Source organism: Drosophila subpulchrella, unplaced genomic scaffold (genome assembly GCF_014743375.2).
Source record: "Drosophila subpulchrella strain 33 F10 #4 breed RU33 unplaced genomic scaffold, RU_Dsub_v1.1 Primary Assembly Seq477, whole genome shotgun sequence".
NCBI lineage: Eukaryota > Metazoa > Arthropoda > Insecta > Diptera > Drosophilidae > Drosophila > Drosophila subpulchrella.
This window is the reverse complement of record NW_023665684.1, coordinates 1,424,391-1,440,951: the sequence shown is the minus strand read 5'-3', so window position 1 is coordinate 1,440,951 and position 16,561 is coordinate 1,424,391. Positions and strand designations below refer to the sequence as shown.

At 37.9% G+C, this 16,561-nt stretch overlaps 1 protein-coding gene across 2 annotated transcripts in view; it reads right to left on the bottom strand.

Moving 5' to 3' along the window:
• Positions 1-1,751: 1,751 nt before the first annotated feature.
• LOC119562446 (sarcoplasmic calcium-binding protein, alpha-B and -A chains-like) overlaps positions 1,752-16,561 on the bottom strand; it is a 112,442-nt gene continuing 97,632 nt past the window's right edge. For both annotated transcript variants that reach the window (XM_037875631.1, XM_037875632.1), the window contains exon 4: positions 1,752-1,916. In XM_037875631.1, the coding sequence (XP_037731559.1) occupies positions 1,767-1,916 (150 nt within the window). In that variant the 3' untranslated portion in view covers positions 1,752-1,766. The remainder of the gene's footprint in view (positions 1,917-16,561) is intronic.

Sequence of the window (16,561 nt, the reverse complement as noted above, 5' to 3'; positions counted from 1 at the left end):
ACGAAAGATAGAAATCTGGTGAATGATAATCAATTTGATATATAAACGGCAGAATGAGATTTCTCTCGATGAAAAAGGGATTCATTTAACGAACTTAGCATTGATGGATCATAAAAAAAAAGAGCTTTAAGATATATGTAGCCAATCAAGAACTAGCGACACTGACTCGTCCGATCGAGTATCAACCGCTACATGTAATGGTTCATTGCAGCTGACTGAACTTTATACTGCAAGAGAAAATCCAATCAATATAAAACCGACTTCTTATCAACTTAACAACTGCAAGAATTCTGACTTTTGTTCAACATTTCTAAATTTAACCAAAAAATACCTTAGTTTTGTTGCAGGAGGTCCAATTACCATAGACGTGCCAAATGATCAAGTTCTACGAGGGCACAATTTCAGTCCCCACGGTAATGCCAATTTTATCGCAAAGGGGAGTGTTAAGCACCATCATGAAGATACGAAGGACCTTAATCACAAACAATAACCTCCGCAGCTGAAGGAAAGATCCGCCACGGTCAATGATTTGTTAGGTGCTTTCCATACAATACCCCTGAATGGGAGGAGAATGTTCGTACCCAAGGGTGCTTAACATGACCAGCACCCAACAAATCAAGCAGTAGCCAAGTTGGGATCAATACCAGGCGCTCAGTAGCACCCACTGCAGATGAAAATTGGTGATCAGCATATTATATGTCTCACTAACTCACCGTCTCACCGACTCAACGGTACACTGACCCGCCAATGCAGTCAGCATATTTTGCAGTGTCAGCCGAGCCAGCTACGCAACTGCTACCATAATCAAAACTCCCTGACCTACTTTAGAATATAGCTTATTTCACTAATTATTACACTAAACTTCCATGTTCCAAGTAGTGTATAAGCATGTATCAAATGAAGAATAAATCAGTTATCAACGCAACTCAAAACTCCGCGGCTCTACTTTTCACCTCCGGGAATAGAGCTCGAAATCCTACACTATCTCAACTAGCAGCTGACCACGTTAGCTTAGCCTCAGCGCAGTTCCCGCTTCGCCTGTAGTCCGGCATCGCAGTAAGTCTTGCGAGTGTCTACCGTGCCTAACCGATTAGGCACAAATACCCTTTTATAAGTCGATTGGCTCAGGAGAAATTGCTGTGAATGTAGAAAAAGTTAGGCTTAGAAGATTTAAGCTAGAGAAAGCGCAGAAGAAAAAAGTAAAGATCAATTTATTTATTTATTTAAATATATACTTATCCGAAATACGCGTCTATTGGTACTTAAACAATTGCAATTCGATACATTATTGCAACGTTATGTAATTTAAATGAATTATAGGCCATTTTCAGACTAAGACCAAAAATAATGATTGTCGGCTTGCCTTAGTTTTTGTGTTACGGTCTTCGGATTGTTTTTGTCGTATTCAGCTATTGAGCTAAAAACTATTTGATCAACAAGTTTTTTGGAAAAACGCACTAGTTAAGCGGGACAAAAGTTAGAAAAGGATAAAGTTTAAAGGGTCACAGTTCCTAAACTATTCCTAAATATTTCTAAACACCTTTAGCACTTGTAAACACTTTAAATTTTTCAACTTTTGAAGTATTACACGTTATCAAGAAAATTTGCGCTTAGCAGTTATTGAGTGTCAAAAACAATCAATCAATCAAAACAATTATACACCTTTTGGGAAAGTATACACACAGAACCAATTCGTGTGCGTTCAACAGAATAAATAGACTTTCTAGAATGTTCTCATTCTGCACGCTGCAATATATTATGCCTTTCTATGCGAGAACCTTACTGTTTTTTTTTTTTAATATATATATTTTTTTTGTGTAAAACAACTTTCTTACCTGTGGAAATTCCTCGTATTTTTTACCCACACACGTTTTTTTTACTGCATCCTTAAACTCTTGATTAGATATTTTTCCATCCTTAAAAGAACCAATAAGCAGAGTTAAATTTAGTTTTAAGTTGTATATCGCTTTCTTATTAAACTTAAAAAATTGTATATATCCCTTAAAGGAACTTTCAGTCTAATCTTGAATTTTTTTGTATGCTTTTTAATAAACGACGGCCTCGACTATTAGATACTAAAGGGAATGCGATGGAGATCGAGAAATGCATGCAGCAAATCGCCGATTCCGAGATTGCACAATTTATTAGCTTATAACTTTTTATTGAATGGTCTGATTTAACAAACACTTTTACAACATGCTCCAAAATGTGGGCGCTGGACAGGTTATAGTCAATGGTCGTTTGTAGACGTCAGAGTGGGCGTGGCACTGCGCTGAAACAATCTTGCGCATCGTCAGAACCCCTAGAGTTCGTATGCTTAATCCTAATTTTTTAATAATAATAATAAATAATAAAAACAAATAATGATATAGTCAAGTACGACGTCTATCAGAAATACCTTAAGAGAGTATACAGGAGCAAAGCGACTGTTTCCGACATTGCTAACGAGCTCCACCAAGCACCACCATTTACAACCTCATCTCTAAAGAAATATATTTTGAAAAAGCGATAATTAAGGGGATACGTCCACAGTGCAAACCGTAAGAGCTAGAGCAGCCAATTTTAACTCAACATTTCATAGGGGCCTAGGTGCCCACTAATATTCGATATGTCCCCCCAGTGACTCCAAACAGCTCCAAAATAAGACTTAAGGAGCAAAATAAATAATTTTAAATGCCCCATAACTCCTTATGTGTTTTTTTTATTATATTTATATTTTCACAAATATTTTGTTTATGAAAAAAAAAAATCTTAAACGAGAAAACAAATATTTAGCCCACGTATAAAAAAAAAAGCAAGAAGAACGCTATAGTCGAGTACCTCAACTATCAGATACCCGTTACTCAGCTAAAGGGACCAAAGGCAAATGGAGATATGCAAGCAGCAAAGCGAGATTGAAATGCGCCAACTACCCGTGATGTCAATATATGGTTATGTGGGCGGTAGACAGATTTAAGCGTTATGGGCGTTCAAGTGGTCGTGGCAAATTTTTTTTTTGGGTCAATCGATAGGTATTAATGAGAACAATTTATTTCATTTATTTTCATTTCATTTATTTTTTATCTAGCATGAAAATTATGGGCGCCACAGGTTTGGTCGGTTTGTGGGCGTTAGAGTGGGCAGTGAATGTTAGCGTAACAAACTTGCGCTGCGTACAAGGCTGCGGAATCTAAGTCTGAGATCCCAATTCTCTATCTTTGATAGATACCGACATATCCGACATGTGGGCGGCTTGTGGGCGTTTAAGTGGGCGTGGCAAACTTTTTTTTTGGGTCAATCGATAGGTCTTGATGAGAACAACACATTTTAGTTACAATTTTTATTCTAGCATCAAAATTGTAGAACCCACAGCTTTGGGCGGTTTGTGGGCGTTAGAGTGGGCGTGGCACCCTGCTGAAATAAACTTGCGCTGCGCAGGAATCTCAGGACTCTGCATGCCTTATACCAGTAGTGTAGCTTGCATAGTTTCCGAGATCTCAGCGTTTATACGGACAGACGGACAGACGGACATGGCTAGATCGAATCGGCTAGTGATCCTGATCAGGAATATATATACTGTTGGTACCCAAAGGTGCTCAACATGACCACACCCAACAAATCAAGCAGTAGCCAAGTAGCACTTAGCAGTAGGAGTAGTAGCACTCACTGCAGATGTGAATTGCTTATCAGCATATTATATGTCTCACCAACTCACCGTCAATGCAGTCAGCACATTTTGCAGTGTCAGCCGAGCCAACTACGCAAACTGCTACCATAATCATAACTCTTTGACCTACTTTAGAATATAGCTTATTTTACTAATCATTACACCAAACTTCCGTGTTCCATGTAGTATATGGGCAAATCCGCCAAATGGTCAACCAGGACCAAAACAAAAAAATCTTCAAAATCAACGAATTTTTTTCGTATTTTTACAAATCAATGGCCATATTTTTATAACACAGTGGAACCAAAGCATATTTCATTTGTTTAGTTGCAGAAATTTCCCTAAAAACTGAAAAATTGTCAAATTACTGTTATTAAAACAACATGGAAAAATCGTACGTTCGCGAACCGTACGTTCGCGACCGGTACTTAATTCAATAAAAAAAAACAAATGGAGATATTTCCTTGGGAACAGACTCGAATGAAAGCTACATGAATCCATTTTAAAAGTAAAGTTATTGCTTTAGAATATTCCGTCCCAATTTGCAGATATTTGCATTTTACTAGATGAGGCCAATGTCGACTTCCATTTTGTGTATGTTCGCGACCGCATGTTTTTGCCAATATTATGAAAACGATAGCTCAATAAATCCCATCATTTACACTAAGCAAAGAACTAACCAAATGGTATCCAATAGCAAAGAAAAAAATTTCAGAAAAGATTTTTTTCTTTTTTTTATTTGCACTAAGTGCGTTTGAACGTACGTTCGCGACCCCTGGAAATGTCTATATAAGCATGTATCAAATGAAGAATAAATCAGTTACCAACGCACCTCATAGCTCCGCGGATTTACTTCTTACCTCTGGGAATAAGGCTCGTAATACACTATCTCAACTAGCAGCTAACCACGTTAGCTCAACCTCAGCGCAGCTCCAGCATCGCCTGTGGTCCGGCATCGTTACCATTGCCGCGACGCGATCTTCCTGCCAGCAAAGCGTCCCCGTGCCAGCGACAAGTGCTCATTACCCCCTTGTCCCGCGGTGTGACACAGAAGTGTCTACTGCGGTTAGTCACAAACATTGGTGACCCCGACGTGATCCTTAACCAACAAAGGATCACACTCCAGCAACCCCCTTTCCACAAAAAGCTAAACCTCTGAATGGTGAGAAGACCCGTTAAGTTCACTACATCCACCCGCCCTGGAAATCATAGCTCATCCAGCTTCACAGGATACTCAGCTTAATCCAGCATCACAGGATACTCAGCTCAATTCAGCTTCACAGGATACTCAGCTTCATCCAGCATCTCAGGATACTCAGCTTCATCTAGCTTCACAGGATACTCAGCTTCATAAAGCTTCACAGGATCGTCAGCTTCATCCAGCTTCACAGGATCGTCAGCTTAATCCAGCTTCATAGGATACGCTTCTTGATACTCAGCTTAATCCAGCATCACAGGATACTCAGCTCAATTCAGCTTCACAGGATACTCAGCTTCATCCAGCTTCTCAGGATACTCAGCTTCATCTAGCTTCACAGGATACTCAGCTTCATAAAGCTTCACAGGATCGTCAGCTTCATCTAGCTTCACAGGATCGTCAGCGTAATCCAGCTTTGCAGGACTCACAGCTTCATCCAGCTTTACAGGACACACAGCTTTATCCGGCTTCACAGGATTCTTTGTTTCCAAGACACACATTATGTCAACGTCATTCATAGAGAAAACAAGTCACACAAGAATCTATTCACACAATCGATTACTAGACAACCAAAACGAGTTGCAGGGGAAAATCCAACAGCTCATTAAGAATTATGGCAAGGCTTCTGGCGACCGACGCCTCCGAGAAGGCTATTATGCCGGTAGATTAGAACAACTAAGGGAGCTGTGGCAACAATTTTGTGATCTGGATGAAGAGGTCCAGCAAGCGGCATTACCCACTGGAAGTGAGTACTCTTCACGACTAGTAGCACTTAAGGAGCTGGTCGAAAAATACCAGAAAATCTTTCTGGACAGCATGCCGACTGCAAGCGGGCTTTCGAAGGCCCCCAGACGAACTTCAGCTAACATCAAGATCACAACAGGAGATCAATTCAAAGGAGACTCCGCAATTGACACGGTGATCCGACAGTTGCAGAGAAGATGCAACGAATTGGAATCATCATTAACATTAGCCAGTTGCCGAAAGGCAACTGGATCTCCATTGGGCGTTACTGAGGCGAGCCCACGACGAATTGGACAGCACACCTGGGGCCGGAGCTCTGGCAGAAGCAGAGCTAGCCCAATTCCTCACATTATTCGAGGAACACGAAATGAACCTGCTTCGAAAACCCGACGCGCCAATGAGCCTAAACTTGGCACTTCCACCAATTAGCATTCCGGAGTTCAACGGCGAGTATCTAGACTGGCCACGGTTCCATGATTTCTTTGTGGAATTGTTATATAATAAACCATATTCGGCCAGTCAAAAACTACATATTCTACAGAGTTCGCTTCGTGGTGAAGCGAGGAACGTTTTGACAGACACAGCCTTCTCACAGGGCTAAGACGACACATGGTTGCGATTGAAGGCCAGGTACGGAAAGATACTAGTATTCGCCGCTATAGCAAAAAAGGTTGACTATAAGCCTATAGACGGCTCCTCGCGCCAACTAAGGGCCTAACATGATACTATCAAAAACTCAATAAGTACTTTTAAAAACTTCGATGTCACCACAAAATTCTGGGATCCAATCCTGTGTTTTATTATCAGAAGAAAACTAGACCAGCAGCCTCTAGCTGCTCTGGAAAATTCAGCGGATGCACCAACGGAAATTCCAACGTTAAGGAGTGTACTGACGTTTATTAAGCGGCGCGCTTGCATGCTGGTTACGATAAGCGCTCAACCTACAGCAACACTCCGCCATCAGTCAGTTCACAACGAAGAGAGCTGTAAGATTTGTCACCTAGGACCACATCATCTTAGAGCATGTAGCCGTTTCCAGGAAATGGACCCCAAAACGCGGCGCAAAGCCATTATTCAAGTAGGAGCATGCACAAATTGTGTGTCTACAGCTCATAAGGTTGAAAACAATGGATCACCAGCCAGTTACACCAAGGACCGACTAACAATCCAGTTGCCGGAGTAGCAACCATTGCAGGCTACGACCACGTAGGAGGATATACTCTGCTCGCGACCGCCAAGGCATCATAACAAGGGCCAAACGGTCAACTACAAACATGTCGCGCTGTAATAGATGGTGGATCACAGGTGAATCTTATCTCAAGGAGGATGGCAGATCTGCGATCTCTTAAGGAAATGTCACAGATTGAAATATCTGGAATCGGAGGAAAAATATCAACAGCAATCAGATCAACACTTTGAATCACTAATAAAGGTATTTATTCTTCCCACAGTCATTACAGACCAACCGTCAGTACCGATTTATACCTATCTTAGTATTCCCGAGGGACTGCCGTTAGCAGATTCCGTCTTTCGGCAACCTGGACCCATTGACCTAACCTTAGGGGTTGAGGTGTATTCTCGTGTAATAACCGGTGAACTTCTTGAACGAGGACCTAATAAACCTTTGGCACAAGGCACAAGGCTTGGTTATGTAATCAAAGGTTTTCTCAATAAGGAAACCTCATCTGATACGGAAATCAACCCTATTCTGGTAGAAGGCAGAGAAGATCTTGTAGGACCGAACGCTGCTTATGAGCCAACGAAAGATAAAAATCCGATGAATAATAATCAATTTGATATAGAAGAAAGCAAAAGGCAAAATGAGATTTCACTCGATGAAGACAGGATTCATTTAACGAACGTAGCATTGGTGGATCATAAAATAAAAGAGACTGAAGATGTATGTAGCCAATCAAGAACTAGCGACACTGACTCGTCCGATCGAGAATCATTCATTGCAGCTGACTGAACTTTATACTGCAAGAGAAAACCCAATTAATATAGAACCGAATTCTCATCAATTTAAAACCTACAAGAAGTCTGACTTTTGTTCAACATTTCTAAACTTAACCAAGAAAAATCTTAGTTTTGTTGCAAAAGGTCCACATACCATAGACGTGCCAAATTATCAAGTTCTACGAGGGCACAATTTCAGCCCCCACGGTAATGTCAATTTAATCGCAAAGGGGAGTGCTAAGCAGCATCAAGAAGATGTGAAGGACCTGAATCACAAACATGAACCGCCGCAGTTGAAGGAAAAATCCTCCTCGGACAATGATTTGTTAGGTGCTTTCTATACAATTCGGCCAATGGCTGACCGACATCACGCCTTAATTGAGGGTACCCCTCAATGGGGGGGAGAATGTTCGTACCCAAAGGTGCTCAACATGACCACACCCAACAAATAAGCAGTAACCAAGCTGGGAACAGTACCACGCGCTCAGTAGCACTCACTGCAGATGAGAATTGCTGATCAGCATATTAGATTTCTCACTGTCTCACCGACTCAACGGCACACTGACCCGCCAGTGCAGTCAGCACATTTTGCAGTGTCAGCAAAGCCAACTACGCAACCTGCTACCAAAGCCCATAGAATAACAAGATGCGTAACTAGGAGTAAGAAAATGTACACAGGCGGGCTAATTTTTTGCAAAGAAACCCTTACAAGTATAGGAATCTATTTTTAGAATGCCGTTGCTTTGCTTCCTTCTCTCTCCCTCTTCGCGCTGTGAAAAAGTCAAAATTCAATTTTTGTCTCAATTGTCGATTCTTGAATTATGTTGACGAAAAGGAATCGATCTAAGAGACGCATTGCTCATGCGAATTATAAGCGGGCTGTGGCGCTCTGCGTATGTTGGTGACCCGTGGATAATGGATTTGATTTCCATGTTCGAGTCCACTCAGAGGCTGGATTCAACTTAATTTTTTTATAGTTTTTTTTATTTTAATATTTTTTAGCTGTACATTTTTGACAATTTTTTTTTAGTTTGTTTTTAGTTTTTTTATTATTTTACATTATGTTTTTATAGCCGAAATTTTTTTTAAATGTACCAATTGGGACTTTAGCAATTAATCGCTCCTAGAGATATATTTTTTTTTGTGTAAATTACATATCGAAGGCTTTAGAAAAATATCTAATAACAATAAAAACATGAACACAATAAGTAATTCACTTTGAATAAAAGCGTAATGTGTACTCAAGAAAACGATTTTTCATTATATTTTCTTGAACATGGTGAGTGCAAAATGCAAATTTTTGATAAATGGATTAAAGCTTTACTGTTCATAACCCCCAGATATTTATTTATTTTTGACGAAGTATATTTAGCTTATTGCTACTTTTACATTTGTCTGGGGAGTCTAGCCACTAACAATGTTTGTACAGCAAAACTGTAATCAATTTATCTAACATTAGCATTTTATGTGAATAACACTCATGATTTTCATTAATCTAAAAAAAAAAAACGATTGCATAAAAAGAAAAGTTGTTCCCAGTCGGGGTTGAACTCCGACCTGCAATTCCCGCGGTTGACCGACTAGACCCCTGGCCTACAGGCCATTGACACCTCACGTTAGTCAAATGCAAAATTGAGCCCTTATTGCAGCAGACCACACGAAATGATTCACCAACACAACCAAAGAGCTTTACACGGACAACGCACACTAGCAAAATCGAAAATCCACATCGAAAATCCACACCAAAAATTTTGCCGTACATTCCGTTGTATGGCTGTTACGCATCTTGTTATTCTATGGTCTTTGCTGCTACCATAATCATAATTCCCTGACTTTCCTTAGAATATAGCTTATTTCACTAAACATTACACCAAACTTCCGTGTTCCAAGTAGTATATAAGCATGTGTCAAATGAAGAATAAATCAGCTATCAACGCACCTCATAACTCCGCGGTTCTACTTCCTGCCTCTGGGAATAGGGCTCGTAATTCACTATCTTAACTAGCAGCTAACCAAGTTAGCTCAACTGCATCGCAGTAACCATCGTTACCATTGCCGCGACGCGATCGTCCTGCCAGCAAAGCGCCCCCGTACTTCGGTTAAGCACAAACATATACTTTATGGGGTCGGAAACGCTTCCTTCTGCCTTTTACATACTTTCCGACGAATCTAGTATACCCTTTTACTGTGCAGCCCACAATTTTCATGCTAGATAAATAAATTTTAACTGAAATGTATTGGTCTCGTCAATACCTATCGATTGATCCAAAAAAAATTTGCCACGCCCAATCTAACGCCCATAACGTCTTAATCTGTCTACCGCCGGTAAGTGGCGCATTTCAATCTCGCTTTGCTGCTTGCATATCTCCATTTCCCTTTGGTCCTTTTAGGTGAGTAACGGGGGTATCTGATAGTCGAGATACTCGACTATAGCGTTCTTCCTTGTTTTTTTTCAAATCTCCAACATGCATTCAAGTATTTTTCATAGATTTTTAATTTTCCAAGAGAGCGAGTGCAATTACAACAAAACACGAGATTGATTCGCTTTCTTTCTTTTCGTTTCTTGCTTTCTTTCGCTAAAGCGATGTCACGAGGGGAAAGGCTTCAAGGTAAGGGAACATTTGAATGCTTTGTTTTCAAGTTTTTAAGATAAATATAGAAATAAGAGAAAACGCTATTGTCGATGGCCTCGACTATCAGATACCCGTTACTCAGCTAACAAAGCGCAACCTATCTTTCATTCCTATCGGTTGTTAACGAGATTTCACTAACACGACACATAACGTGAAACCTAGGTGGAGCTAGTGAAATTTCTTAAGCAACCATTTTGCTATATGAATATATCTCTATCTCTCTCGCATTCTATTGCACTTGCTGATTTTTATTATTTCTTGGCTATAACTTTTTTTGAATGGTTCATTTTAATAATACTTCGCATGTAGATGGGTATTGATTGTAAGAACAAAATCTCATTTAAATTTTTACAAAATATTATCACTGTGGACAGCAGTACACGTAATGGCGAAGCGCGCAAGAGAGCGTGCGAAGACAACTACTATATATAGACGCAGAATTGAAAATCTGACATTATGGTCCGATCGTAACGAGTAATACACCAATCGAAAGGTATCGCAACATCTAAGAAGATTGCATACGAAGACTTTCGAAATATAGATTTGTTTGGGAGAAAAAGCGGTGAAAGTGTAAAAGTTAAAATTTAGAAAATTGGAGCTGCTGGATACGGTGGGGATAAAGCCCCCAGCTGTTTAGCTAGTTTTATTCTTACTGAGAATACGCGTCGAATGGCACTTCATTTTTTGAAATCCGAAAAGTCCATTTCAAAAGTAATTCAAAAACAAGATTTTTTTCTTATTCCCAAAATGAAAATGTTTGTCCATTTGTGGATTTGTATGCATCCCATCTTAGTTTTAGGGTTTTGAAAACCCTATGGGTGCATAAAGTAGCTTGAAATAGAAAACGTTTGTTCTACGACTTTTGGAAAAACCCGCTAGTTTAGCGGAAAATTAAAAAAAAAAGCCAGATTTAAAATGCGTATAGTATCTAAACAACTAAACGTGCTATATATCTGTGAAAAGATAATTTACTTTGCTAAATATTTTTCATATAGTAAAATTGTCTGAATATAATAGATTTAAAGTTATGACAAAAAGTAATTTTTTAAAACCACTTTTTTACTATTTTCTCAAAATTGAGACAACCGATTTCTTTTTAAATTTCAAATCATATAGCCCTTGAGATTCCTCAACTTTTGATGTATAACACTTTTTGCCCAAAAAATTGCCGTTTGGAAGATATTAAGCGATAAACTGCAACTGTGCAACTCGTTTCAGCTCCGTACACGAAATACTTCATACTTATTGGAATAAACAAGAAAGAAACCAATTTGATGAAAAATATTCCTATTAGATTTTTCAAACGGAAAATCTATCATGGGTTTAGGGTCCTTTACTTGCATGAAGCTAATCGAAATAGGAAACTTGATCTATTTGTTCTACCACTTTGGAAAAACCCGCTAGTTTGGCGGGGAATAAAAGAAACGACATACCCATACCTTATTAGAATAAAGTTATGCCAAAGTGGAACGTGAAAGTTTATTATGGTCTTTATACATTTTTTAGAATTATATATTTATTTACTTAAAAAACTAAAGTAAAACTAAAAAACTTATCTTACAATTCTTAGAACATTTTAGTAGCTACGTAACAATTACATAATGTACATTGTACATATATTTATAGATTACTTTTGTAGGTATTGGAAAATATTACCCTTTGAAAATAAGTGTTGACATTATGTGTCCTTGGATAAATAAAAAACTATTTCAGGAAAATAAAGGAACCATTTCAGAAATAAGCAAATACTTCTCCAATGATTACTTTGTACTTTCAGAACGTCCGGCAAATATTATGGATCTATTCTGTTTTAGTATCCAAGCAAAAGGTGCATACAAATGTATCTATGTATATATATTACTTTTGCAGGAATTGGGACATATAACTCACTGAAAATGAGTATTGAGATTGTATGTCCTAGGATAAACGAACGATTTCAGGAATATATGCAAGTACTTTCCCTATAATTATGTTGTTTTTAGAAAACATTCGCACCGTAAATGTTACGGTGTTATCATTATTAAGTCCAAAAATTATGCATAACTAAAGGAGAAATATAACTTGTTAAAGAGGGGTATTATTCAGAAACAGTTAATATTAAGAACATTTTAATAGTATTTAATAAATACTCTTATTATTGATATTATGGAGTCATTTTGGCCATTTCTACCATTTCCATCATTCGTCCTGCTAATATATATATGAGCCGTTCTTTTACAAATATGTGCGAGCTCGGTTTTTCAGTGCCTTATAAGTATTAGGTTTATCAAGGAATCAGTATTAAATGATCCGAATAATAACATTTTAAAGGCACCATTTTTACATTACACAAACCCTTTATTAATTGGGAAAAATTTAGACATTTCCGATTTTCGTTCGGAAATATTTAATAATATTGAACAACAAGACAGTGGAGATTTTTTGAGCCAGTTTTCGGAATGTCCTTCCTTGCAATAAATTAAACCATTTTTTATACATAAGCATATAGAAATTATAAAGTGCTCTAACTGTGATGATAGGAGAAACAGACAAATAGATGAAAACTTGGTTGCTCAACTTCATATTCCCGAAAGTAGAAAATGTACAATAAAAGAATTAATAAGCTATAATTATAGTTCATGGCGAACTATTGAAATCAGAATTTGAACGCATTGCGCCAGTCATATTCAACGTCAGTCCCTTATTGAAAATTTAGGCCAAATACTTGTGTTCTCACTTAGTTTAGTCGATCAGGCGTATTCGAAGATAACCAATTTTAATTTAACAAACACCCCACAAAGTGAGTTAAGATTTGAAAATAAGAGATACTGTTTATCAAGTGCAATATTTCATCATGGTCAAGGTTTTAACGAAGGACATTATACGTCTATTTTACGAAAAGATGGAAATCTATACAAAGCCGATGATGCAACAATAACTAAATCTTCTTGGCCCCGGAACAGCAAATATATTTATATACGTTTTTATAAAGAGAAATAAGTGTTTAAATTTAGTATCTATAGTTACAAAGAAGTATAAAGTGTAGTAAACATAATTTAAGTTATTGCATAAAATATTTACATTTGTTTTGGTTGGCAAAAATCCCCATACTGAACCCTCCTCGAGGGTGCAGACTGGTAATGACGCTACAGTGCCTAATTTAAGGTGGCGTTCGGCTAAGATTAGGGGTCGAATCCGTGAGATTGGTTTTTCAAAAGCCAAACCATATGGGGACGACTCCTAGTATGGTATTGGGGTACTTAAAAGTCTTGTGCAAAAAAAAATTCTGATATCAAACAAAAACACCTCTTAGTGGCGGACGCGCTTTTAACAAAAATTTCTAATATCAACAATTGTGACGAAAAATCATATTACATTCGATAAAATAAATAAGCTATATTAAATGTGCCAAAAGTTGAGCTCTCGATTAAATAAAAGCGGCGTGCGATCTTCTTATCCATTTCGTATAATACATCGTATAGTTCATTTTCGTCAAAAAAGTCGATATCAGAACTTTCGTATGTTAAAGGTGCGGTTATCACTATTGTTTTAGCTCGTTATGTGGTGTTTTTGCTTGATAATTTATGTGGTCGGAATTCCTTCCTTCTACTAGTTACATTTTTATTAAATTTAGAAAGGTATTTCTCCTTTTTAAAATTTTTTTTCTATATTTAAGAACACCCCTTTCTTAAATATATGGTCAACCGCCATCGACTCCAATCAATGGCGAATAACTAATGACAATTTTGGTCTTTTATTTTGAGTGTTTGGATAACAGAAACTGTTTGGCTGAGTGAGCTAATGCTTCGAGTTTGAAAACGGCGACAGTCACAGCCACAGGTAAAAGGAAGCTTTTCCGACCCTATAAACTATATATTCTTGATCAGGATCACTAGCCGAGTCGATCTAGAAAACTAAAAGAGCTAGAAAGTTAAGATTTAAGATTAAGTTTCTTTAGCTTCGTAAGCAACGCAAATTTTTTACGCCAAACCACCCAAAACTGTGGCTCCTACAAAGGATACAAACTTTAACTAAAATGTATTAGTCTCGTCAATACCTACCGACTGATCACTTTAACGCACACAAACGACCAAAACGCTTAAATCTGTCTGCCACCCACATTACCATTTACTCGTATTGAATTCGCGTAAAGATGGCTCTTTGCTGCTTGTGTATCTGCATCGCCCTTTTGATTCCTTTAGGTGAGTAACATGTGTCCGATAGTCGAGATTGTCGCCTAAGCTTTATTTTTTTGGTTTTTATACCCGTTACTCGTATAGTAAAAAGGTATACTAGATTCGTCGGAAAGTATGTAACAGGCAGAAGGAAGCGTTTCCGACCCCATAAAGTATATATATTCTTGATCAGGATCACTAGCCGAGTCGATCTAGCCATAACCGTCTGTCCGTATGAAAGCTGAGATCTCGGAAACTATAAGAGCTAGGCTATTGGGATTTCGCATGCAGATTCCTGATCTTCTTGCGCAGCGCAAGTTTGTTTCACGCCCACTCTAACGCCCACAAACCGCCCACAACTGTGGCTCCTACACTTTTGATGCTAGAATAAAAATTTTAACTGAAATGTATTGTTCTCATCAATAGCTATCGATCGATAAGTTCGCCACACCCACTTTAACGCCCACAAACCGACAAACCCACACAATGTTCATGCTAGAAAAAAATTTTAACTGAAATGTATTAGTCTCGTCTATACCTATCGTTTGACCCAAAAAAAGTTTGACACGCCCACTCTAACGCCCTTATCGCTTAAATCTGTCTACCGCCCACATAACAATATATTGAGATCGCGGGTAGGTGGCGCATTTCAATCTCGCTTTTCTTTGATGCACTAAGAGCAACACAAGCAAGTGGGTCCATTTCTCATTTCGGGAAAAATACGGTTCGGCAAGGAAGGATGGAGCAAATAAAGACGGGACACAACAAAGGGAAAAACTGCACAAACTAAGGCTGAAGCATATGAGGGTAAATTTTAGTTTTTAATACAGGAATCAAAACTAAGGAACAAATTAGATGATTAAATTCTATCGATCGTTTGATCGTTACGATACATACGTGACATACCCATCAAAAGGTATTGCAAAAACTAAGAGGATTGCATACCAATACTTAAAAAAAAAATTGGTTTGGGAGAAAGAAGTTCAGAAGTTCATTAGTCCAGTTGTATTCTCACTTAAAAAACGCGTCGAATGACACCTCATTTATTAAAATCCGATGCTCCGTTGAAAAGTTTTACGCAAAACAAGATTTTGGAGGACTTCTCAAAATGAAAATTGTGTTTGGCTTATCATTATGTCGGTCGTCCCAAAACTGTATTTTTGGGTCCTGAAAATTCTAATCGTAATATCACATTTTATTTCATTCTTGTAGAAAGTAAGGTATTCACAACATGATGGTTCTACTTCTTGAATCAAATTTAGTGACAAAAAATAATTGAATTATTTGACATTTTGCCCGCTTAAGCAAAATATTAAGCTTTAAAGCATACTGCATAAATGAGAACATATGTAGTTATTTAGTCAAATAAACAATAATTTTTCGTCGCTAAATTTGATATCACAACTTATGTATGTTGAAGGTGCGATCGTCACGACCCCTTACCTCGTTAAGAGGTGTTTTTATTGGGTGTCAGAAGTTTTTGTTTTAAAAATCAATTATTAAATGGGAGTTCTATTCATTATTGCTGTGGTACTCATATGAGCTTTTGTAATCAATATATATTTCCGGTGACGAGGTCACTTCTGCTTGGTTACAGTATCTTCCTTCGTTGAGGAATATTAAGGGCTGAATGACTTGAAATTTAACAAGAAAGGAAGACAACTTCGGCACGCCGAAGTTTCTTGCAGTTCGTTCCCGTGGAAGCATTGTATGTACACAGCTTTCCGATTTTAGGAAAACTAAAAACTATTTACAGAAATTTTAGGATAATGTTCGATTTGTTCGATACCCAAAACGAAAAATAACAGTCTTCGTATTATTTTGACATTAATTATCCGATTGTTCCTATAGCAGCCATACGATAAGGTCGTCCAGTTTTTTTTAATTTTTTTCTAAACTGTGAAACATAAAAAGAATGATATTCTCAAGAGTAAAAGGATATATGTCAAAAAACACCAAGATTATAATTTTTTACAATAAAAAAAAATTATTTTTTTTTATCGTTGCTATGGGAGCTATATGATATCGGCCGCATCGGACAACTGGCTTCTACTTATAATCTACCTACAATAGAAATAAGTCTTTTGAGAAGGCTTCATCCCGATGGTTTTAAAACTGAGATACTAGCTTGCGTAGAAACGGAAAGACGGAAATGGCCAAATCGACTCGTCTAGTGATGCTGATCAAGAATATATCAACTTTATGGGTTCGGAAACGTCTCCATTACTGC